We start from the raw sequence: 25,033 nt of genomic DNA, 5'->3' as shown, positions 1-25,033 counted from the left end.
GATTTGTATTTGAACATAGTTTCCAATTATATAATTTTTAAAACATGCATTAACATTTTGTTGGTTAAATTTGAGGGCAAAGTATGGCATGGAATATAAAGGAGACTATAGACTAGACGGAGGTGGTACCACAGGGCCGCTCTCTACGCAGCAACGCAACTGTCGGCCGGCTTGTAGGCGACCATTTGTTGCGTGTTCAACTGCTCCATGTGTGTGGTTGCTTGCGGTTCAGGCGGCCGCGGCGCGCTCTGCTCGCGTCCCGCCGCGCGCGCTCTGCTCTCGCGTCCCTCCGGGTGCTCTGCCCTCGCCCCTCCACGCAGCGCTGCCAGTGTTTTGGGCCGGCGCACGATCACGCACGTTCGTGTGCAAGCGGTTGCGCCGAGCGCGGCGCGACGATGCAGTTACCCGCTGCAAAAACTTCCATGCGGACGCGCCGAGAATCCATGCCGCCCGGCCCCCTTTTATTCCTGCGGCCATTTATCTTCATCTCTTGTCTCACACGTCACAATAAGCACACCCACGAGGACACATACAGAGAGGACATCCAACGGTTCCAATGGCGCTCCCCGTGGCTCCAATGACGCTCCCAGCGGCCGTTGACGACAATGGCGGGCAGTTTACCATGCATCACGTAGTGGACACCCACGTGAGGGGAAGGCCCTCTCGGTGGTGTACACGAATGATCCGGTCTCGGTGGAGAGCTTCATCCAAACTATGGAGCAGTTCCTTGCCGAGGACAAGTACCGAGTGGTCAGCTTTGACCTCAAGTACACCATCGATCGTGACGGGCACGATCAGAAGGTTGCCGTCGCCCAGTTGTGCGTGCGACATGACGTCCTCGTCTACCACTTCCACCTTGCCACAAGGCCTTGCAAGCCTTTCTCCGGGTTTATCAAGAGCTCCGACTACAGTTTTGCTACGGTGGACAGCACCAATGATCTAAAAGCGCTCAAGGTTTTGGACTAGAAATGCCCGAATCTTGTCAACATCCAGCACCACTACAAGATCTGGGGCACCGACAAAAGCAAACTGAACTCCCTGGTTGACCTCGCCTCGGCCATCATCGACCCCTACTACGCGAAGATGAAGCAATAGAGCAATAAGGACAAGAACGCCTGGCACAGTGTGTGGCATAAGAGACTGGATGAACAACATGTCAAGTACGCGGCCATGAACGCGTACACAAGCTACAAGATATAGACGTGGATCGTTGACATGAGGAACTGTCTTCTTCCTGACCCAGACGAGGGATCGAGCCACATAGCAGTGGCGGGAGCGTCACAAGAAGTACATGACTAGACGATCATTTCTCCTACTTTAGAATGCATGCAATTGTTTATTGAGGTGTGTGCGAATGATCTGTATAGTCACTTATGTAATTGGATGTTTATTTCAGTTATATATATATATAGACACATGTTATTCTACTGTAGACAGAGCAATTCACATGGCTTATTAGCAGCAATCATCTGTGTTATTATTGGTCTTCGCACACATTTCAGATTACGGACCTGTTTGCCACATATCACACACATCTTGTTCAGTTGAACCGTTTCCTTGGTTGCCTAATCACACACAGCTCATCCCAGTGAACCGTATGTTGTATATCGCACATGCCTTCATCTGGCTGCCCGTTTCTTTTGTGCCTCCTCATCACAAACAGTTCATTGAGCTGAACCGTATGCCCTGCATCGCACACGCAACTAAATTTTGAACCGTGTTTGATGCATCTATCATCGTGGACGTTTTGCACCTTTTTTGACTGGTTTTTTTACACCACTGTTTGTGATTATGGCATCGCACACAGTTTCGTCGAAGGGTCTCTGATTCGACTGTCGCATTTGGACCATCCTGCAGTAGTGAGGAGCAAGGGGGAGGCCGGCCGGCCCTATAGGGGCGCGCCCCAAGTAGGATTCCTACTAGGAATAGGAATCCTATTCCTAGTAGGTTACCAACAAGGAAGAGAGGGGGAAGGAAGGAGAGGGAGAGAGGGAGAAGGAAAGGGGGGCGCCGCCCCCCTTCCCTTGTCCAATTCGGACCCAAGGGGGAGGGGGGCGCGGCCTGCCCTAGCCGCCCCTCTCTCTCTCCACTAAGTCCCATGAGGCCCATTAGTTCCCCCGGGGGGTTCCGGTAACCCTCCGGCACTTCGATTTTATTCGAAACTTCTCCGAAACATTTTCGGTGTCCGAATATAGTCGTCCAATATATCAATCTTTATGTCTCGACCATTTCGAGACTCCTCGTCATGTCCGTGATCACATCCGGGACTCCGAACTACCCTCGGTACATCAAAACACATAAACTCATAATATCGATCGTCATCAAACGTTAAGCGTGTGGACCCTGCGGGTTCGAGAACTCACTTCTGGTCAATAACCAATAGCGGAAACTAGATGCTCATATTGGTTCCTACATATTCTACGAAGATCTTTATCGGTCAAACCGCATAACAACATACGTCATTCCCTTTATCATCGGTATGTTACTTGCCCGAGATTCGATCGTCGGTATCTCAATACCTAGTTCAATCTCGTTACCGCCAGGTCTCTTTACTCGTTCTGTAATGCATCATCCCGTAACTAACTCATTAGTCACATTGCTTGCAAGGCTTATAGTGATGTGCATTACCGAGAGGGCCCAGAGATACCTCTTCGACAATTCGAGTGACAAATCCTAATCTCGATCTATGCCAACTCAACAAACACCATCGGAGACACCTGTAGAGCATCTTTATAATCACCCAGTTACGTTGTGACGTTTGATAGCACACTAAGTGTTCCTCCAGTATTCGGGAGTTGCATAATCTCATAGTCATAGGAACATGTAGAAGTTATGGAGAAAGCAATAGCAATAAACTAAACGATCATAGTGCTAAGCTAACAGATGGGTCAAGTCAATCACATCATTTTCTAATGATGTGATCCCGTTCATCAAATGACAACTCTTGTCCATGGCTAGGAAACTTAACCATCTTTGATTAACGAGCTCGACAAGTAGAGGCATACTAGTGACACTTTGTTTGTCTATGTATTCACACATGTACTAAGTTTCCGGTTAATACAATTCTAGCATGAATAATAAACAATTATCATGATATAAGGAAATATAAATAACAACTTTATTATTGCCTCTAGGGCATATTTCCTTCATCTCGAGCGCCATCACCACCACCCACATCGTCTCCGGATAAGTCACGCCGCCCGGTGAGCTTTCACTGCCTTAGTCGTTCGATCACGCATGGACGACCAGGATTAGAAACTGGTCGAATTTGTACGAGCCAATAGGGCGTCGATAGGTGGTTGAAGTCGTACAGTCCAATCAGGATTCATCAGGACATGCCATGTTGCCCACTAATCCAGACTCTCTGAGGCTCATTAAATCTGAAGGCTGACATTCACTCCCTTCCAGAACAATTATTGGATTTAAAATAAATAAAACAACGAACCCTGACACTTTTGCAGATTAGCCCCTTCTCTTAGAAATCTCATAACTTTTTATCCACAACTCCTATTGAGGTGATTCTTTTTACATATCAAACCTCATGGAGTTCAGTATTCACCAATACCAATTACATACAATTTTCCACATTTAAAATATGTATCTATTGAAATTGAATTAAAACCTTCAATAGGCACTAATTTGTAAATTATGAATCCAATTTGAGTGAAACCTTTTGCAGTATGTTCACATTGATCAGTAGCAATGAGTAGAACCATAGTTTCACAAATTTCAACCTTTATAAATTCAATTTATTCAAATTTGAATTCAAACTTTAATTGAACCTATTGAAAACTACAAACCCAAATGGGTGAAACTTTTTGCAAAATGGTCCTCATAACTTAAACTATTAAATGGGCTCACTAAAATAAAAAATGGAACAAACTAAATCTAAATTCAAATAAAATTGAAGAAGCAAGTGAAAAGTGATGCTATGGCAGAGGTTTTAGAATCACAAATTGATATTTAAGTTGATTATAACTTTTGATTTAGGAATCTAAAATTAAATGATTATTTTTTGCTTTGTGTTCCAAAAGTTCAAAACACATTTTATAACTAGTTTGACCCAAATTTGATTTAAGAAATTTAAACTTATTTGAATTCAAATTCAAACTTAATTTCAACATAAAATCCAAACCACACGTCCACATTCAGACTTATCAACTGAGACTTCTTGCGAATGACTTCACAAGTCAACATTGATCAAATCTTAATCCATTTGAAGCTAAACTCAACTTTTGAAATTTCAAATGCTAATACAAATTGAATTCAAACTAAGTTTGAACCATAACTTTAAATCAAGTTGAAATTCAACTCAACCCTTGAATATGAATTCAAATGTGGGAATCCAAATAAAACAAATTTGAATCATTTAAACCAATTAAAATTTATCAAATTGGAACCAGATTTAAATAAGAAGTTCAATTTTGGAATCAAATTAAATTTAAATATTAAATTTCAATTTCAATTAAACTTTAGTTGAACTTAAACCATAACACAAACACCAAATGAGATTGATTCATTTGCACCTACACTATACACCCAACTTAGTTATGTTATTGTTGGTTGATTTGAATGGTATGGAATGGTTGTTTATGTGATTTCGTTTTTATGATAGATTGTTTGGAGAGGGAAGTGTAGCTTTGCCAAAAATCGTGAGAGTAAAGGACTTCATCAATTGCTTGGATTCTCTCTCTTCTCTCTCTGTGTGTGTGTGTGTGTGTGTGTGTGTGTGTGTGTTTAAATTTCCAGTCAAGTTGCATTTGTGATAATGCTTTCCCCATATTTCACTATGTTGCAATGATATGTTGAACCTGGTATAGGATAGCTACATGTTTAGTATGATTTTCATGATCCTTGTTGCCACTTGGGCATCATTAAATTGTGTGATTATTTGCCCTGCTTTGCTACGGGATACAAGATTGGTTTTCGGAGTGATTCAAGAAAGTGGTGAGTCTACGTTATAACTATAGGCTTCAAGATTTTTTTCTCAAGTGAAAGCTTCGTCAGATTGATACACTTTGGAGTCTCAATTGAATGCATCGATGCTTGATTGTCAGCACTTGTATTTGTCGGGACTTTTTTATTTCAAGTGATATGTGTCGATGATTGATGCCCTCTGGAGTCCCCATTGTTGCATCATTGATTAAGCACGCTTGAAACATATATAACATTTGATCATCTCAATCTAGGAAATCCGAGGGTTTTCATGGGTGAATAGACATGGGAAATGGAACAAAAACAGTTTGCTGCAAAATAGAACAAAAACTCACCGTTTACCATATATTGTTTATAATGAATGATATGTTGTTATTAGGTGTGACATAAAAATACATTGAATTTATTGACCTTTGCGGTTGCAACATATCATGTTGCAGGACTTGTGTAGGACAAGTAAGGATTATGATTTAGGGTTACGATGTTATACTCAACTTTTGTGTGTGAGTGCATGACGCCACAAGGTAATATTGTATTTCCACTACATGACATTACAAACTAGCCTTGAGCTAAGTAGGCATGTAACGTAAAAGAGACTGGATATGTGATGTAATATTATGACATGTGATATTTCCTGGTATTTCATCATGTATTGTGTGTGCTAGCAATTGATCCAGGCATTGACACATAAAGCACGGAAATTCATGTCCTTATCAGGATCCGGTTCATCGCATTGAATCACCCAGTGTGATTGATACTCTTATTTTGAAAAGGCTATAATTATACCATATGCATTTGCAGGACATTGCCGGGGAGAGGTGTGGTGCTTCTGACGTGGGTTGCCACAACCGACGAGCGGCCATGCATACTGCTCCCCCGGAGGGGTAACCCTTTGCTAGGAAGTGGTCCCTCGACGTCGATGCGTCGGGAGAGAAGGATACAGGTGGACACTTCCTCGATTTGTTATTCACTAGTCTGAAAGGACCACATGACAGTAGTCGGTTGGAGCGCAACATGCAATCGTCGAGTCGCGGATGAGGAGCGGGTACATGCCAAACGAGGGGGGAGGTGGCTGTGCGGCATACGTGCCCAAGCACTTTTTGCTGGGTGGAGGTATGCAACACGAAAGAGGAATGGGTCGAGTTTTATGTCTAACAGACAGGAATAGAGCGACTACTCACTCTATTTCTAAATATAAGTCTTTTTATATATTTTAATACGAACGACATTAGGATATATATAGACGTATTTTAGAGCGTAGATGCACTCATTTTGATTTGCATGTTGTCCATATTGAAATCTTAAAAAGGCTTATATTTAGGAACAAAGAGAGTATTATATTATTGAGTTTGATCTTGATGTCACATGCAAGAGAGGAAATTATATTATACCCCTCTGTGGAGAATTAGTTGACACTCAAATTTCCTCTATATTTTGAATAATTTAAAGCTGCAGCTATCCGTTCAAATATTCAATTCGGTGTGCAGGCTCAGATGAGCCCGGTGAACAGTAACACGATTAAAATAGAAAAACAATTATGATTTTTTTTGGCAAGCAAGATGTGTCTGTGTGTGATGTTTGTGCAAAAATTGGTGATGTTTGGACATTTCAGAAGCGCACGGCAAAAGAGACAAATCCAGACATGAACAATGTTGTTCTCTCAAAAGTTCCTCTCAGACCCGAATTTTGTTTTTTTTGTCACGAGCTCCTCGCATGTTTAAATATCATCAAATTTGGTACGGAGATCATCGCTCAAGCATCTTTCACCACAAATAAATTTGGATTTTTTTAAGTATATTTAGTATTTTAAATAACTTTACTGTTTACTCTCGGCTCATCAGAGCCCGAGAGCCAAAACGGCGCTTACCTATCCGTTTCACATATGCATACAAAGTGTTTCATGTTGGATTCATGTATGCTCTCCGTTTCTAAATATGTATTTTCAGAGATTTGGATGTGAAGTAGATACGGGTGTATATAGACGAATTTTAAAGTGACATTCATCCGTTTTGCTCTGTATTTAGTTTATATTAAAATCTTTTAAAAAGGCTTATAGGAGTATTTAGGAGGGGGTATTTACGAACACCGGGAGCACGATTGAGGGAGGATTCACGCGGGCGAGCCGAGAACCCGTCCAAGTTCAACGCACCTGCGCACCGGATCCGGATAAGGATAATAACACATGAATTGAATCGGGTGCCAAATGGACGCCGCGCTTCCCTTCCCACCCGCAGGCATCAAAACGTGGTCAGTCGCCCCCACCGCGCAAAAGGTCTCCGCTATCCTCTTCCCCTCCCTGTCTCCCTCGTCGGCGCTCCGCCCGCTTCGTGTTCCCTGCGTTCGCCGCGCGCGCGATCGATGGCGTCCGGCGACAGCAAGCCGAGGAGCGAGGAGGAGTGGCGCGCCGTCCTCAACCCCGAGCAGTTCCGCATCCTCCGCCTCAAGGGCACCGAGTCAGTATATATACTTTCTGCCATCTCTCGATCCGCCAGTTTGTTCCTCGAGTGTATGCCATGCGTGTTTGGCCGATTTTGATGTTGGCGCCTTGGCCATCGATTGGTAAGAGGATTCTTGGAGTTTCGAGCCCGTTGACTCTGCTTGCTACTCACCGTTCCTCTGTTTTTATTGATGGATCATGCCAACCCTAATTGAACAATTGGATCCCCACTTAGCAATACCTCAGCCAGTTTATGGCTACTTGCGTTAAGCCAACCTGTCTGGGTTGACTTCTCACTACTTGGAGTAAGAAGGAATATATAATTGTATAGAGTAAAAAAAGATGTACTCCAGTATAATAACCCTAGTCAGGATATGCATCTAAATTTGCAAAAATAAATAAATCTGCAGACGTGCCTGATGCCCTGTACTCTTGTTGACAGTTCCCTGTAGTGTCAAGTTGTTCAGAAACTACCACGCTGAATATGTGTTTAGCAACTTCAGAATTTGAAACTGAGTTATGATTTAGTTAGTACTTTGCTTTAGAGCTAGAAAAAACAAAAATTTAGAAAGAAAGGTTATTCAAAATCTAATTGTATAATCTGGAAGATTTAAAATTGGAGAGCGAAGTCTAAAAGAAGGTAAATGTTAGTACTCCCTCCGTCCGGAAATACTTGTCATCAAAATGGATAAAAGGGGGTGTATCTAGATGTATTTTAGTTCTAGATACATGTTTTTTTATTCATTTTGATGACAAGTATTTTCGGGCGGAGGGAGTATTATGTTATTATCACTGAAATATATCGATCATGGCTCTAGTCAGTATAGGCCATAGGTTTTTCGCTTCACTTCTATTGAGGCGGAATATACTCTTCAATGGTATCTTCGTCCTCCTAAAGCCCTTCCATTCAGCCATGCCGTTTGTGCATGTTCTGCACGATAGTTCTGATGTGAACCAATTAACATTCACATCAATCTGCCAGTGTTAATTGGGATAATTCTTAGAGCTGAAACCATATGAAGAAATTTGACCTGTGTACCACCAGCGCCACATTTATGCATCAGGATTCGGATTTGTGTATATTTGAAAGCTTAAGTTGCTTTAGAGCTTCTATGAGAAGAGATCAGGGGAGTAATAAATGTGCATACGCATTATTACTGGTGCAAGTCCATACCGAAGTAGCCTTATCAAACTGTTTTTAGCCTACGCACAATTGTGGTTTCTCAAACAGTAAACTTCAGTTACATTCCATCCATTGTTATGGGTCTGAAATTCTGTCATTTTCTCAAATATGCATCTAAATTGGCGTCAATGTCTATATAAGAAGAATGCCGAAAAATGCTCAAGATGTACAAACCACCCACAGTGGCCTGACTAAACAACTAGAGAAGCTGCAAAAACCTATAGAAACTGAACTAAAGTTAGCCCAAAGGGAGCTAAACTCTGAAGTTCCACATGACAACCTTTGTTTGTCACCTGGTGTGTAAAATAATTTCTGAAAATGGTGCCAGCATGCTGGAGCACATGCCATCAAACTAACCTCACATTGCGATCCAGGTTGCCGGGAACAGGCGAGTACAACAAGTTCTATGGTGACGGGGCGTACAACTGCGTTGGCTGCGGAACGCCCCTGTACAAGTCCACCACCAAATTCGACTCCGGCTGCGGCTGGCCGGCCTTCTTCGAAGGACTTCCTGGAGCCATACACCGGACGGTATGCTTCAGCAGCCGTTCACTTACTTGATTCTATCATCAGGTCCTTTATTTTGTTTGTTTGGGTAACATACTGAATGGTACCATGTTCCCTTGTGTTCAGCCTGACCCTGATGGTAGGAGGGTTGAGATCACATGCGCAGCTTGCGGTGGGCATTTGGGCCATGTGTTCAAGGGAGAAGGCTTCAAGACGCCTACCGATGAGCGCCACTGCGTCAACAGCGTTTCCATCAAGTTTACTCCTGCCTCCTCCTGAATCCGGTTCTCGAGTCATTTGGATGAACTTGTGAAAACAAATGCATAATAATGATTAGGTTCCAGAATCCGTTTTCTCGGAGTTGTGTGGATGAATTCCCCTGGTCCGAAACTGCGGAAAGCGGGTAAATAAAATATTGTCTTGCAAGTTTCTACTGTTAACCAGACTATAATCTTATACTCTCTGTTTCAAAATAAGTGTCGTGGTTTTAGTTCAAATTTAAACTAAAACCACAACACTTAGTTTAGAACGGAGGGAGGAACTTACATTGTAGTGAACTGTGACCTAATCTGTTTGGTCTGAGAGCGTTTTTCCGCTCGTATAAAAGATCAAATTGATAATGATGGTGTGTCTGCGATCCGACATGTTTTACTATCTCATCTTCATCCAACATGTGCAAGGTGAGCTTCTGGTGTTTTTTAAAAAGACTGACATTTGCGGAAACCACCTTGTCTCTCCGGACCAGCCCCATCCCTCCACCCTCATCCAATTATTTATCGGCATTTCACCTATTTCTCCTGCCATGCCGGCGGAAGCAAGCCCTTCCGACCACCCACTACCACCATGTCCGGGTTTGCTCACCTCAATTCTAGTTGTGCTTGTTATCCCACGTTTGGGCTCCTCCGCTTCTACGGGTGCCCTTCCGACCACCCACTACCACCATGTCTGGTTTGCTCACCTTGGATCTAGTTGTGCTCGTTATCCCACGTTTGGGCTCCAAATGGGGCTGCTCAACATTGTGAACTTCATCACAATGTGTTGTACCCTCATTTATACTTATTCTATTTTCTTCCATCGACGAAAAGATGTGCAAGCTTTGCATATTAAAAAAAAAATCTCTGGTGGGCTAAAGAACAACCGCCCTACCTTTTTTTGAGAATCGAGAGCTTTATTGAATTAAGTAGCGGGAGTATGTTCCTTCATCACACAAGCCGTAAGGAAGGCTGGAACATAATTTATCGAGAGACAACGTCTTCTAGAGGAATTACAGTGTTTAGCGCAAAGATGTGCTAATTCGTTCGCCTCTTTCGGAATGGAAGTTAAGCAAAACTCCTCAAAATTCCCGCAAAGCTCTTGAATATCTTTCATTGTGGTAGCAATCTCCGAGTGATCAAAATCTGGAGAGTTCCACAATTTCACCAAACTTTGGGCGTCAGTTTCAACTATTACCTTTCTGTAGCCCAGATCTAATGCTAACTGGACACCATCTCGAATTACCAATGATTCCATTGTCATAGCAGAGAGACCGTGCTTGTACCAAATCGCCTGAGCTCGCCTCAGAACAACCACCCTCCTAGAAATCCAACCGGTGGCCGAAGCCATATAGTCACCCCTATGAACGCACACGTACACCCTGTCGTTATAAGTACATCCGAGATATGAGCCGACACAACATCTTAAGATTAACGAAGTCACCACATGCGCCTTCGTAATTGATGAAAATGTATTCTCCCACCGAACAAACATCGCCGAAAATCCCAAACTAAATTCAAAAAAATGCAAGCACCAGTGCCAAGTCTAGAAGTTAAATCCATCGTGGTTTCATCCATGAGGAACCTAATAATCCGAGTTATACTCAATAGGCACTTTAACCCATGCTTGATGCTTCGCGAACACGGTTTTGCATCGGTCGGGGCCATAAAATGGATTTTGCGAAGATATGGCAAGCTGTGTCGCTGTGGTGACCACGTCCCGGACATAAAACTCTCTGCACCGCACGTATTCCCTCCGTTTTTGAAAGAGTGTACTTCCAGCTTTGTTTTTTTTAAACGCAGTACAGATGCAAGCGCTCATATAAACACGCATACACTCACCCCTATGAACGCACACATGCATACGCGTATCGCCGGAATTCCTGAAATAAATTCAGGATAAATGCGAGCACCAGGATTTGAACCACCCTGGTGGGTTGGGGAAATCACTGTCCACCTAACCATCTCAACCAGAGGTTGGTTCGCATACTTCCAACTTTGTTGGAGAGTCAATCTCTTTTATGTTTGACCGTATTTATACACTAATACATCAACATTTCCATTAATTAACCGCCTTAAATCTCTCACCATATGTACTCCCTCCCTCAGTTGTCCATGTCAAATCATATGAACATTCTCAGAATGAGCTGCTGGCGCTCCGATGGCGGGAGCTACCGTCCGTGGCTGTGTGGATAAGAGAGACTCTAGGGGGAAGGCGGCGGCCACGTACGTACGTACGTGCTACAGACGTGGAACAAAAGATGAACCCGGGCCGACGGACCAATTCAGGCGGTCGATCGTAGTCTGTCGTTTGCTTGCACGGCAACGTCAGTAAGCTGGCGCTGGCGCTCCCTCCCTCCCTCCCTCCCTCCGTTTCGATTGGTCTGCGTCCTTTTTTACGACACTCACTCACGTACACCGATTCTCCGGCATTCACCCGAGTTTTATCTACCAACACAACAAGAAGGTTCCCATTTACCTTCCTCTCTCAACACCGTTCTTCTTGCTCCCATGGATGTGTACAAGTCAGACAGAGCCACAGAGATATTGTTCCTTGCACCAACCACAAAACTCGGTGGAATAATATGCCGATCATGTCGCCGTCGCCCTCGCCACGTCCGGGCACCCAATCATGGGCCACTTCGCGCCTTCTGCTTCCACGTCCTCATTGTCCTACTACTACTAGTAGCCTTCATCTCTTCATGAGTTTGACCGTTGACGCAGCCAAACCTGTGGAAGTAGAAACCTTCTTAGCTCGTGCCGTGCGTGCAAGCATTCGCTTCAAATCCAATCCCGTTTCCTGGCTTCCCATCCATTCACCAAGTCCAACCAAGACGACGGCGCCATGAAGAAGAACCCGCCGATCATCGAGGTCGTCCAGCACCGGGTCGGCGCCGGCCTGGGCAGCGGGGGCGGCGGCTCCATATCCTTCTCCGAGCCGTGGCGGGAGATGACGCCGGGCAGCGGCAGCGGCCACGGCGGCAGCTCGGGCCGGGGCGGCGGCCGGGAGCCGCCGGAGAAGCGGCTCACGCTCTTCGCGCTCCGGCTCGCCGTCCTCGAGAAGGCGGCCAGCGGGCTCGGCAAGCTCGACTTCGCGTGGGCCACCGTCGTGCTGCTCGGCGGCTTCGCCAGCGACCTTTACATCATCGACTTCTGGTGCATCACCGTCATCCTCGTCAGCGAGGCGGCGCGCGTCTTCAGCCGCAGCCACGAGCTGGAGTGGCAGCACCACGCCACCCTCACCTCCACGGCCGGCAACGCGCTGCGCTCCAGCTCCCGCTTCTTCCGCCGCCTCGCGCACGCCATCGCCGAGCCGCACACGGCCGCGGCGCTCGGGGACGGCGACACGCGCGCCACGGCGGCGCTCTTCCAGCGCCAGATCGTGGCCCTCATGAAGCAGCGCACCTGGCACGCCCCCGACGTGCCGCTGCTCCCCTACACCGGCTGGGTCTTCGTCTCCAAGAAGATCGGCAGGCTGCTCAACTGGCTGCAGGTGCTCTCGGCGTTGGCCTGCGTCGCGCTCTCGGTGACGCGGCTCTCGAAGCGCGATCATTTCGACGAGGCCAAGAACATGCGGCCGGCGCTGCTGCTCTTCTACGCGCTGGCGCTGCTGGAGGCGTCGCTCTTCCTGCTGGAGAAGGCCTACTGGACGTGGAAGATGTCCGTCTGCAAGCTGCTCGACCAGGTGAGCGCCGACTGCGAGCTCGGCCCCTACGGCCTCGTCTCCCTCAAGCGCTTCTTCTACGACGCCTACTCGCAGTGCGTCGCCGGCAGCATCTTCGACGGCATCAAGATGGACCTCGTCACCTTCGCCGAGGACCTCATCCTCTCCGACTTCCTCGACGAGCAGCTCATCGGCGCCCGCATCCTGCAGCAGCTGGCCACCAGCAAGGGCTCCGCGCGCGACACGCTACGCAAGCTCGGCACCAACCCGCGCTCCATCGAGCGCGCCGTCGAGATGCTCAACTGGAAGCGCCACGACGAGGAGGAGGTGCGCAGGTGCGCCGCCCAGGTCGTCTCCAAGCTCGCCGGCAAGCGCCAGAACGCGCTCCGCGTCTCCGGCATCCCCGGCGCCATCGAGTCCGTCATGTCCCTGCTCTACACCGGCCGCGGCCCGCCGACGACGTCCCTGGACCACCCGCAGGGGGCCGCCGCCGCCGAGCAGCCAGACCGGATCTACGACTACCTGCAGTTCAACCTTCTGGGCCTGCACATACTCAAGAAGCTGGCCAGGGACCACGACAACTGCGGCAAGATCGGCAACGCGCGCGGCCTGCTCGCCAAGATCGTGGAGTTCACGCACGTCTCGCCGGCCCTGCTCCTCAACCCGAGCGCCTCCGACTCTCAGGTGCGCTCCGTCAAGCGCGCGCTCCAGGTGATCAAGATGCTCGTCTACACCACGGGGGCGACGGGCAAGGCGCTCCGGCGGGACGTCGCCGAGAACGTCTTCACCGTCAGCAACCTCCGGGGGGTCCTGCAGCACGGCCACCAGCGCATGGAGCTGCAGAAGCTGGCCATGGACGTCCTCACCGGGATGGCCATGGACGAGAGGGCCAAGGAGACCATCGTCGGCACCGGGGGCGTCGTCAACCTGCTGCTCTCCATATTCTTCAACGCCGGCGAGTGCGAGCTCGGGAACGAGGCCGGCGAGGCGCTGGCGATGCTTGCCTTGGAGAGCGAGGCGAGCTGCTCCGCCATCCTCAAGAGGGCCGACGTGCTCGATCAGCTCGCGTCCGCGTTGGACGCCCACGACGCTCGGTGCCTCAACGCCATGAGGGTGCTGCGCAACCTCTGCGCTTACGCCGGAGCGGAGCACCGAACGCGCCTGAGCACGGTGACCAAGGCCATGCCCACGGTACGACATCTCTTACTTGGTCATGTTATTGTAGTATTTCTGCGTGATCCTACCTAACCATGGCTGACATGATCTTGAACCGTACTTACTTAGATATGACATGTGGATGACACACACAATTATACGTATATCTTTGGCATTCAGGTGCTGGGAGCCACCATGACAGGACGAGACAAGATCCTGGAAGTGTCCGTCGGGCTGACGACACAGATCTGCAGGTTCCTCGACGTCGACCAGTTCACCGCCGAGCTGCGCGGGGCCGGCTTGGACGAGCGCGCCTACGTGGAGCGGCTGGTCGGCATCCTGCGGCAGTACAGGTACCCGGAGATCAGAGTGCCACGGATGCGGCGGTTCGTGGTGCAGCAGATTGTCTGGCTCATGACGAGCTCGCCTCGCCGCGGCGACGGCGGCTTTGTGGAACTGCTCCGGGAGCTCGGGATGAGGCAGCTGCTCGAGGCCATCGCCGAGACGACGTCGGAGGTGGAGTGCTACCACGTCTTCTCCGGCAGCGTCCCTATCGGCAAGCACCGCGAGAGCTTCTCTGCCATCGTGGACACCGCGCTCCAGCTGCTCGCCGCCGGCGAAGACGCTGCCGGTGCTGGAGGAGGAGAAAGCGTCGGCTGAGCCAAACGAAAGACTGCAATGACGCTACGAATACGAAGTGGGAGGATTGAAAAACGAGATGCAATTACCTACGGGAGTTGTGATTTCTTTTCCTAGTATACTCCCTCTGTCCGTAAATAAGTGTACATTTAGCTTTAGTCTCAAGTCAAAATTTTAAAACTTTGACCGACTTTATCAGGAAAAGTAGCAACATTTATGGCATTAAAGTAGTATCACTAGATTCTTTTTGAAATGCACTGTCGTAATATACCAATTTTATGTCATATATGTTATTACTATTTTTTATAAAATTGATCAAAATTTTAAAACTTTAACTTAAAGCAAAACGTAAAAATACACTTATTCATGGACGGAGGGAGTATATTGCAAGAACACAGGACTATTTTTTGTATTATAGGGAGTTGTATAGATCACGGGTCAATGTGATTAGAGAGTTCACTGTGTATATATAGTTGTGAAACAGGACGGCGCATATAATACGCATAGTTCCAGCCTTTTTTTTTTCTAACCACGTAGAAGAACTATGTTCATTTGATTCTTTTATTGTTTTTTTGATGAGTTGAAATGTTCATATGATGCGACATGAGCAGGACAATGAATGAACTCTATCTTGATTTGGTTTGACGCCAACGGTTGTGCGTACTAGTACGACGTACTACGTGCAGAGAATTCTATGTCCGGGACGTGGTCACCACGGCGGCACAATTTGCCATATTTTCACGAAAACTATTCTATGCCCCCGATCGAACTGCAGGTGCAGAGCCGTGTTCGCGGAAGCATCAGGCATGCGTGGGTTAAAACGGGGTTCTTTTTTCCCTTCCGTTTCGATACTTTGCAGGTCAATTCACTCTGCGCGATCACGCACCTCAAACTTAGTCGAATCCAACCTGTGTGGTTGGATGAAGTGGCGGAGCTTCAACGAGATTTGAGAAAGGGCACTTTCAACGTGGATCCTAAATCACCCATGAATATTCATTCTATTTGTCGGGACGTTGTAGACCATCCAACGACGTTCTCTATTAGTCTCGGGGCTAATCCGAACGTTAATTTTTTTCGCAAACCGGAAGCAAACCAGAAAGACTTTAGGGTAGTTCATCCATCCGCCACGTACATCCCCGCCCACCAAAAATTGAGGTAGAGCCCGCGCATTAAGAATGGTCCTCACTATTTCCGGGGCACGCCCTACTTTGTTTCACCCTCTTGATCACGCCACTCTCCATCCTAATTCCTGCCCTTTTTGCTTCCGCCGCGGCATTGACCCGCACGCAGAGTTGGCGAAATCGACGATGATGGACAATCCAAAGAAGGTGGTCATCCAAAAGATCAACTCGGCGACACGACAAGCTCGCCGCCTCGAAGCGAAGGCAAATGATGGGGAGACCAGCAAAAGAAGGGTGGCGTGGCGCGCCGGCACCACCATCGTCCGCCCTGTCCGGGCCAATATCAGCCACCTTGATGTTAGGCAACAGTTTTGTCCATCACGAGGATGTTCGTCACAAACAATCACAAGTTTTGTAGTGTAAGGTGAGCCACTTGGCATCGTTCCAGAGCTTTGGCTTCGACACCTCTCGAACAAAGATTAGTACGCCTCAAATGTGAACTTCAGGATAAATCCGTGTCCTGAACTCACGTGTGGTTTATCCGTTCCCGTTCCCATATTTGCTTTGTATGCTTGTTGTGTTGCTTACTGTTGGAAATATGAGCAATTTACCAAATGATTTTATTAACAGAAATACTAGATAAAGTATGACTAATATAGAAGAGATAAAACAAGTCATGCGTTCTGACAGAGAGAAGGTAAATAGCTTCTGCATATATGAACCGTAGCCTATCATATCTAAAGCAGACAGTATAGCAAGTAGTATATATGAAGTAGAACCTAACATGTGTAGGATAAGGACTAGAACAAGGAACTGTGACAGAACCTTTAACAGGAAAGACAAGAACACGTACGGGACAGCAGCAGTAGAAGCGCTGGACTTGGGGTCGGTGTCCTCGCCTGCCATGTCGTCGAGGAGGTCGTGGACGTCGGGGAAGAAGTCGTCGTCGGGGAAGTAGTCGTCGGCGACCGGATCGTCCGTGATGAAGAAGCCAGTAGTCGCGCTGAGCGCTCCCCAAAAACCTTATCACCCTTCTCCCGTACAGGACTCAAAAGGTGCGGTTTCGGAGGCCTACTGTCCCGACGTGCGGTGCACGCCGCAAGCCGGGATGGGAAAGATTGTAGCAGCAGCGCAGTGCTCAGGAACTTTGTGGCGAGAGGAAGGGGATCTTCTGGTGTGTCTCTTTGGAGAGGAGCGACCTCTCTGCGACGGGAGGTGAAGCAACAAAGGGGGACGAAGCGAACAGGCAGCGGCCGAAGAGGCGCGCCGTTCGAATTCAGTGTCCACTACAGAAAAACGTTTCAATTCCCACGTGACTTTTCGTATACCCGTCGTGCGTGGCAAAAATTTAGACATCGGCTCGCTCATTTCCGCAACGCGCGGCGCGGCGCGGCGCATCGTGACGAGGCGAGGCGTGGCGTGGCGTGGCGTGGCGAGGCGGGCGGCGGAGGAGGAGCGCGCGTGGATATCCCTCTTGTTCTCATGCTCGTACAAGTGGGGAGAGAACCTCCCTTTTAAGGAGGTCCAACTCCCACTCAACTAGCAATGTGAGACTAAACTTTTGTTCCACCTCTTGCCTTGCACAAATGGGCTGTGTGGGCCTCTAGGATTTATTAGGAATTTCTGAAACTGCTATTGGGCTAGGCCCAAAATAGACAAAATTCCAGCAATCCCCCACCAGATCCCAGAGGCACACAAAAATTTGCCTTTGGTTCCAAAACACTGTTTTATATACCGGTATTGCAGTGGAGACTGTTAAGTTGAACTTCCACCTAGAACTCTATGCTACACTAGTAAGCAACTTGAACAATGGACTGGGCCTTGAACTGCAAGTTTTCTGCGAATCTAGCTTCACATAAAGCCTGACCGATACGTGGCTACCGTGGGTCTTCCCCGCGGGTGGAGCTTATGCGTCATACTCCGTGACCTTTCATGAGTTTACTAGAGAGAACCCTACTCTCATAGATTGTGACATTTGACAATCAGACTCATATAGGTGTGTTCTTCAAAAGATGTTCTGCAGGATAACATCTCTGCTTAAATAAGCCACTTAGAACACATTAAGATATACATCAACCTGCCATGCAGATAAGGAGAGTATTGCATCTTCATGAAGTGGTATTGTGAATAATAAGGATACTCTCACTACAAGAAACTTGTTAATGCATGACGGATTTCCCCTGACAGTTTTAAAAACCGTCATGAACAGCCTCGTACAGCCCCGCAGGCTCGTCAAAAGCCCACCTAAAGCCCTAAACTTTTACCCATATAAAACTTAACCCTAACACACTTCCCCGTCCCCAGTCTCTTCCCCATCCGTCACCGCCACACCTGGCCTCTCCTCGTCCCCGTCCTCCGCCGCCACACCTTGCCTCTCTTCGTCCCCGTCCTAAGCCGCCACGCCTCTGCTTGTCCCCGCCCTCCTCCCCCACCTCCCTGCCTCCAACTGATGACGGCGGCCCAAGATCCATGGCGACAACGGTTGCAGCGGCCCCATCGAAGCGGTGGCCAAAGCTAGCCGATGCGGCGCGCCGGCCATGGATCTGACCAGGGGCCTCCCTCCTTTGTCTCCCAGGCCGCGCAACTGCCTCTCCATCCGGAGGTTCGGAGCATCAAGCGTCGGAGAAGGAGAGGACGACAACCATGACTTGCGGGAGGCCGAGCTTGACCACGCCGGCGATGACGAGGCCCGCACAAGGTCCGTCCCTACTTCCCCCTCGTCTCCTCTCCTTCATTCCTTCTTTCTCCCATCCCCCAATCATTTTTTTTGATTTGATTCAGATCAACAGGAGCTCTCCGCCTCTCCAATTCCTTGAGGGACGACCGGGACCCCAAGCTCGAGCCCGACGAGCTGGACGAGTTCGACCACCATGATTCCCCACAGAACAAGGTCGACCCTCTCGCTCTGTTTTTCTTTTCTTTCCAAGTGATTGCTCTCAAATTTTCTTGGACTGAACCTGATGCAGAAAATGTGTCCACTTCCTTTCCTCATACTCGCATGTTACAGCCAACGACAGAGTAGCACAGGTGGCTATTTCCATCTTCTTTTCTCAGCTTGCGAGCACTAGCAGTGTAGAAATCGTGAGATCTGCTAGTTAGTTAAGCAACTACTAGTTTATTTTAGCAAGTAAACGCCCATGAGATGCTCCTGTTGGTTCCTTGCTACTCTGTGCATGCAGCAAGGATGTAATTGCCAGCAGGGCAGGTGATGATGTTATCTGCCTTTTCGCTGAGTAGAAGAGTAATATCATATCTTATCCTTCCACTAAACATTCAAATCTCATGACTCTTGATTTATCTCTATGGGGTCTACTTAGCTGACCATTTTGTCCAAGTTACATTTGTGGCAAATAGTGGGGTGTGATGTTCCAACATGTATTGCATACTTTAGTAGACAAGACTGTAATTTATTTTAGCGTCAAGGATGATGCAGTTCATACTTGTTTTGTTCAGACTTTCCTGTATTCCGTAGTTCTATATTTTTCTTGCTTCATGAAAGTAGCCATCATATGTTTTGTTGTGATATTGGTTGGTCAATGCCTGAATACAGAGTTGTATTTATCGATATACCAGATTTGCATTTCGAGGATAAATCGTGATATATAGAACATATTTGTTACTTTACTAGAATTTTGAACTTAGAACAGACACTTGCCAATGGCAATAGTATTTTTGATGCCCAACGCCCTTGCAGCTATTCATATATAAAAAGCTCAACATGCATGTTCCTTCTATTAAGTTTAATTAAATATTTACAATAAAACATGTCTTGCCGTTTATTGTCAAGGGCTAATGTTGTTGTCCGGAAGCAACTCCAGGAACCAGCTTCAAATAGCTCTTGTATTCATCTGGAATTTGATATTTCAGGCACAGGTCTTGTGTAAGTTTCTTGATATTTATTACAGATCCAAAATATGTAAAGTTTCTCTATTGCTTGTCCATGTGGTTCCACTTCAGACTATTCAGAAGCATCTTGTGAGCCAAGTGCTATGTAGTGTTTAGTTTTCGAAACTTCAATTGTTGCATTTAGTTTTCCTGATGTAGTTTTGATCTTTTATTGCCAACTTAAATAAAAGAAAGTGTAGCAATTTATGCTTGCAATTCTTTTGCCATGAAGTTATACTAGATCTACTATCCTAAGAATTTTTTGTTTCCTGAATCTACACCAAAGGCCTACATCTAGACACGTTGTAAAAAGAAAACTTTTTCAGCACCTGTACTCTGTTTTACTTATTAGAAACTGGTGTAGAGTTAGATATCTATACTGCCTGAAGCTTAGTCATCTTAAAATAGTTCAGCCATAGTTTGTATCTACACTTGTACCTAGCTGATGATTCTTTTCACTTATCCAGATTTGTCCACATGATGGTTAACAAGTTTTTTATGCCTTTGTTTAGTGCAGGTTCCAAGAAATCATAGGCTCCTTTTTCAAATAGGATACACAGAGAAATACATGGAGAAATCAGGGGCTCCTTTTTCGGATCGGTTCCAAGAAAATGCAGAGTTATGTAGTAATTTTTGTTTAGAGGCTCCTTTTTTCAGATCTGTTCCAAGAAAATGCAAAGTGATGTAGTAACAATGTTTGTAAATACTTGATGAGCTATCTATGTAAATATGTATTTTGGTATCTGAACATTGCCATGATTGTAATAAGTTTGGGCTGTTATGTGAAAATTAAATTTTATTTATGGCTTTGTTTGAATATTAGGCGTGAAATTTATAGATAACAAAAATATCTAACTGTTATCTCCACCTGATGTGGGTTAAGAAGGAAAACACAAAAACAATTGTCCAGTAGCGTCCATGTAGGATGCCACGTCATTCCAATTGGTCAAGCAAAAAATCCAACATGGCGTATGTCCATGACGGCTTGTTCCGTCACAGAAGATTGGGTTGGGCGGGCCTGGCGCAGATCCATGACGGCCAAGAACTGTCATGGAAGCTGCCATGTCAAATTATGACGCGATATACATGACAGATTTCAAATCCGTCATGGAAGGCCACCCATGACAGTTTTTCATCGATCAGTAACGGACTAGATCTGTCATGTATTAACAGGATTCTTGTAGTGTCTCCTCTTAGTTGACCAACAGCTTGTCTTCCACATCTAATTCACGGGATCTCCGATCACAAAGAATAGGTTACCACTGTGAACAACTCATATTGTGGGTCTCATACCCATCTCCCTCGATGCATTATCTATCACATTACGTGATAGACCCTTAGTAAAAGGATCTGCCAGATTTTTAGATGTTTGGATATAATCCAATGCAATAACTCCAGAGTTTTTCATTTTTCCGACAGACTTTAACCTTCTCTGAACGTGTCTTGATGACTTCATGTTATCCTTTGAGCTGCTCACTTTCATGATCACAGTTTGATTGTCGCAGTTCATAAGGATACCCGGTACAGGTTTCTCAACAACCGGTAAGTCATTCAAGAGCCGACGAAGCCAATCTGCTTAGACCGTAGTTGTATCTAGTGCTGTGAGTTCTGCTTCCATTGTTGACCTCGTTAAGATGGTCTGCTTGCAAGACTTCCAAGAAACAGCGCCACCTCCATGAGTGAATACATAACCGCTCGTGGCCTTTATCTCATCAGCATCTGAGATCCAGTTTGAGTCACTATACCCTTCAAGCACCTTTGGATGCCCGGTGTAGTGAATTCCATAATTTGCAGTGCCTTTCAAATAACGCAAAACTCTCTCTAGAGCTTTCCAATGCACATCTCCTAGTTTTGAAACAAACCGACTCAGTTTGCTAACAGCAAAAGAGATGTCAGGTCTTGTAGCACTGGCTAAGTACATAAGCGAGCCAATAATCTGAGAATACTTCAAATGGTCTCTAGCAATTCTTCAATTTTTTCGAAGCAACACACTAGCATCATATGGTGTTGGAGAGGGCTTGCAGTCACTATAGCCAAAGTGACTCAAGATCTTTTCCTTGAACCAAAGTAATCCCACCATCATCGTCTCTCAACAACTTGATGTTCAGAATGACATCAGCCACTCCTAAATCCTTCATCTCAAAACAACAAGATAGGAAATCCTTGACCTGCTTAATAACTTTCAGATTTGTTCCAAAAATCAGTATGTCATCGACATACAAGCACAGATAACTTCCTCGCCCCCATCATGGCGATAGTACACACATTTGTCAGCTTCGTTCACAACAAAGCCTGCAGCTGTTAAAGTTCTTTCAAACTTCTCATGCCACTGTTTGGGTGCTTGCTTAAGTCCGTACAAAGACTTCAGCAACTTGCACACTTTCTCTTCCTGACCATCTAGTACAAACCCATCTGGTTGTTCCATATAAATTTCCTCGTCCAACTCTCCATTTAGGAAAGCAGTCTTAACATCCATTTGATGAACGAGAAGACCATGCGAGGCAGCTAGTGAAAGTAGAACTCGAATAGTGGTCAGTCGAGCCACAGGTGAGTAAGTATCAAAGAAGTCTTCACCTTCCTTTTGGGTATAACCCTTAGCCACGAGCCGAGCCTTGTACTTTTCAATAGTACCATCGGGCCTAAGCTTCTTCTTGAATACCCATTTGCATCCTATAGGTTTGCACCCATAAGGACGATCAGTTATCTCCCAAGTTTCATTTGCCAAGATGGAATCCATCTCGCTACGAACCGCTTCCTTCCAGTAGTCAGCATCTTCAGATGCATAGGCCTCTGAAATAGAACTGGGAGTGTCATCTATGAGATACACAAGAAAATCATCACCAAAGGACTTTGCAGTCCTCTGTCTCTTGCTCCTGGTAGGAACTTCATTGTTCTCCTCCACAGGACTTTCAAAGTGTTCCATCGAAATGGTAGGTTCGGTAATTGTAACTGGTTCCTGATTCGATGAACTAGGCATCTCCTGATTAGATGAGGTAGCCATATCCTTCATGGGAAAGATATCTTCAAAGAAAGTCGCATCATTCGACTCCATGATCGTACCGACATGCATGTCAGGTACCTCAGATTTTACAACTAAGAATCTATAGCCAATGCTATGAAAAGCATATCCCAGGAAAACACAATCCACAGTCTTTGGTCCAAGCTTCCGCTTCTTTGGAATTGGAACGTTGACTTTCGCCAAACAACCCCATGTTCGCAGATAAGAGAGTTTTAACCTTTTCTTCTCCCATTCCTCGAATGGAGTTATCTCTTTGTTCTTTGTGGGGACTCGGTTCAGGACATGACATGCTGTCAATATCGCCTCCCCCTACCATGCCTTGGAGAGACCCCATGTGTCTAACATGGCGTTAACCAAATCAGTTAGAGTACGGTTCTTTCTTTCAGCCACCCCATTTGACTGAGGTGAATAGGGAGGCGTCCTCTCATGAATTATACCATGTTCCGCACAAAAAGCATCAAATTCATTGGAAAAATACTCTCCACCACGGTCGGACCTAAGCCTCTTGATTTTCCGATCAAGTTGGTTTTCCACTTCGGCTTTATAGATCTTGAAAAAGTTCAAAGCCTCATCCTTAGACTTCAGAAGATACACACGGCAGTATCTAGTGGAGTCATCAATTAACGTCATGAAATATTTCTTTCCACCTTTTGTCAACACACCATTCATTTCACATAGATCTGAATGTATGAGCTCTAGTGGTGCAAGATTTCTTATTTCCGCAGTCGTGTGAGACTTACGAGGTTGCTTAGCTTGCACACACACTTGACACTTAGATCCCTTGACGGTGGTGAAACTAGGGATTAAGTTCAACTTCGCTAGTCGCGACATGCAACCAAAGTTAACATGACAAAGACGTGAATGCCACACATTGGATTCACTATTGTTGCAAATATGATTAACAACTTTATTGCAAACGTCTGATAAGGATAAACGAAACAAGCCTCCTGACTCATAGCCTTTACCAACAAAGGTTCCATACTTGGATATTACAAATTTATTCGACTCAAAGACAAGCTTGTAGCCATCTCTACACAAAAGAGATCCGCTAACAAGATTTTTATTGACGGAGGGGACATAATGCACGTTCTTCAGCCGCACGATCTTCCCCGAAGTAAACTTCAGATCGACCGTGCCAACACCACGAACAGAAGCACTTGAACCGTTGCCCATCAGCACGGTTGAAGTCCTTGCGGTCTGATAAGACGAAAACATGGAAATATCACCGCATACATGCACATTAGCACCCGTGTCAATCAACCAGTCAGGAGAATGACATACTGAAAGAATAGTGGGAAATATACCATACCCAGCATCCTTCATGTCAGTGTCTCCAATGACAAAATTAGCGGTCTTGCCGCCTTCCCCAGAATTACGCTTGTCATAGCGATTAGGGCAACTAGGAGCCCAATGATCAGGATCCCCACACACATGACAAGTACCTTTCTTCTTGCCATTCTTCTTCTTGAAGTTCGTGTGTTGCACAGCCTTGTTCTTCCCATCAAACTTTGCTTTACCATCAAACTTGCCCTTGTTCTTGAACTTGTGGGGCTGAAAGTTCTGCTTCTGTACCACATTGGCACTAGATCCTCCCTCAATACCTCGAGCACGTGTGTCCTTTGCTCTCGCCTTTTCTTCCACATCAAGAGTGCCAATGAGATCCGGGACGGAAAACTCCTGCCTCTTATGCTTCAGCAAGGTAGCAAAGTTCCTCCATGAAGGAGGAAGCTTAGTGATGATACCTCCGGCAACAAACTTGTCCGGTAGCATACAACTGAAGTGCTCAAGTTCTCTAGCAAATGACTGTATCTCATGAGCTTGCTCAACCACGGAGCGCTCTTCAGTCATCCTGTAATCATAGAATTGCTCCATGATGTACAGCTCAGTGCCAGCATCTGAGACCCCAAACTTGGCCTCGAGTGCATCCCACATATCTTTTCCATTATTAATTGACGCATAAGCATCAACTATGTTCTCATCAAGAACACTCAAGAGAGCAGCCTTAAACAGAGTATCCATTTTCTGAAAAGCTTGTGCCTGTTGAGCATCAAGCTCTCCTTCAGGTTTGCCGAGAGTGGCGTCATAGCAACTCATGGTTTGAAACCATAAGACTGCTCTCATGCGTCACCTCTTATAGTGGATACCCTCAAACATAGGAGGTCTCATGGAAGCAGCAAAACCACTTGGGGTAAATTGCCTATAATAAGGTTTTTGGATTGTTGGAAATATGAGCAATT

The 25,033-nt window shown here is 46.2% G+C and overlaps 2 protein-coding genes across 3 annotated transcripts; both read left to right on the top strand.

The window, feature by feature from the left end:
• Window positions 1-7,097: 7,097 nt before the first annotated feature.
• On the top strand, window positions 7,098-9,495 carry LOC125514836 (peptide methionine sulfoxide reductase B5). Of its 2 annotated transcripts, none has more exons than XM_048680204.2 (3): window positions 7,098-7,388; window positions 8,930-9,086; window positions 9,189-9,495. In XM_048680204.2, exons 1-3 carry the CDS (start codon window positions 7,294-7,296, stop codon window positions 9,339-9,341), a joined length of 405 nt encoding a protein of 134 aa, XP_048536161.1. In that variant the 5' UTR covers window positions 7,098-7,293; the 3' UTR covers window positions 9,342-9,495. The 2 variants fall into 2 exon arrangements, with proteins under 2 accessions (XP_048536161.1, XP_048536160.1); XM_048680203.2 differs by having other exon boundaries at window positions 7,124-7,494.
• Window positions 9,496-12,036: 2,541 nt separating this feature from the next.
• LOC125514835 (uncharacterized) lies at window positions 12,037-15,331 on the top strand. Its single transcript, XM_048680202.2, has 2 exons — window positions 12,037-14,168; window positions 14,313-15,331. Exons 1-2 carry the CDS (start codon window positions 12,159-12,161, stop codon window positions 14,790-14,792), a joined length of 2,490 nt encoding a protein of 829 aa, XP_048536159.1. The 5' UTR covers window positions 12,037-12,158; the 3' UTR covers window positions 14,793-15,331.
• Window positions 15,332-25,033: the final 9,702 nt, after the last annotated feature.

The sequence above is a fragment of the Triticum urartu genome, chromosome 6A, assembly GCF_056163025.1.
Source record: "Triticum urartu cultivar PI428250 chromosome 6A, HENAU_Tu73, whole genome shotgun sequence".
Taxonomy (NCBI): domain Eukaryota; kingdom Viridiplantae; phylum Streptophyta; class Magnoliopsida; order Poales; family Poaceae; genus Triticum; species Triticum urartu.
This window is presented reverse-complemented; position numbering and strand designations above follow the sequence as displayed.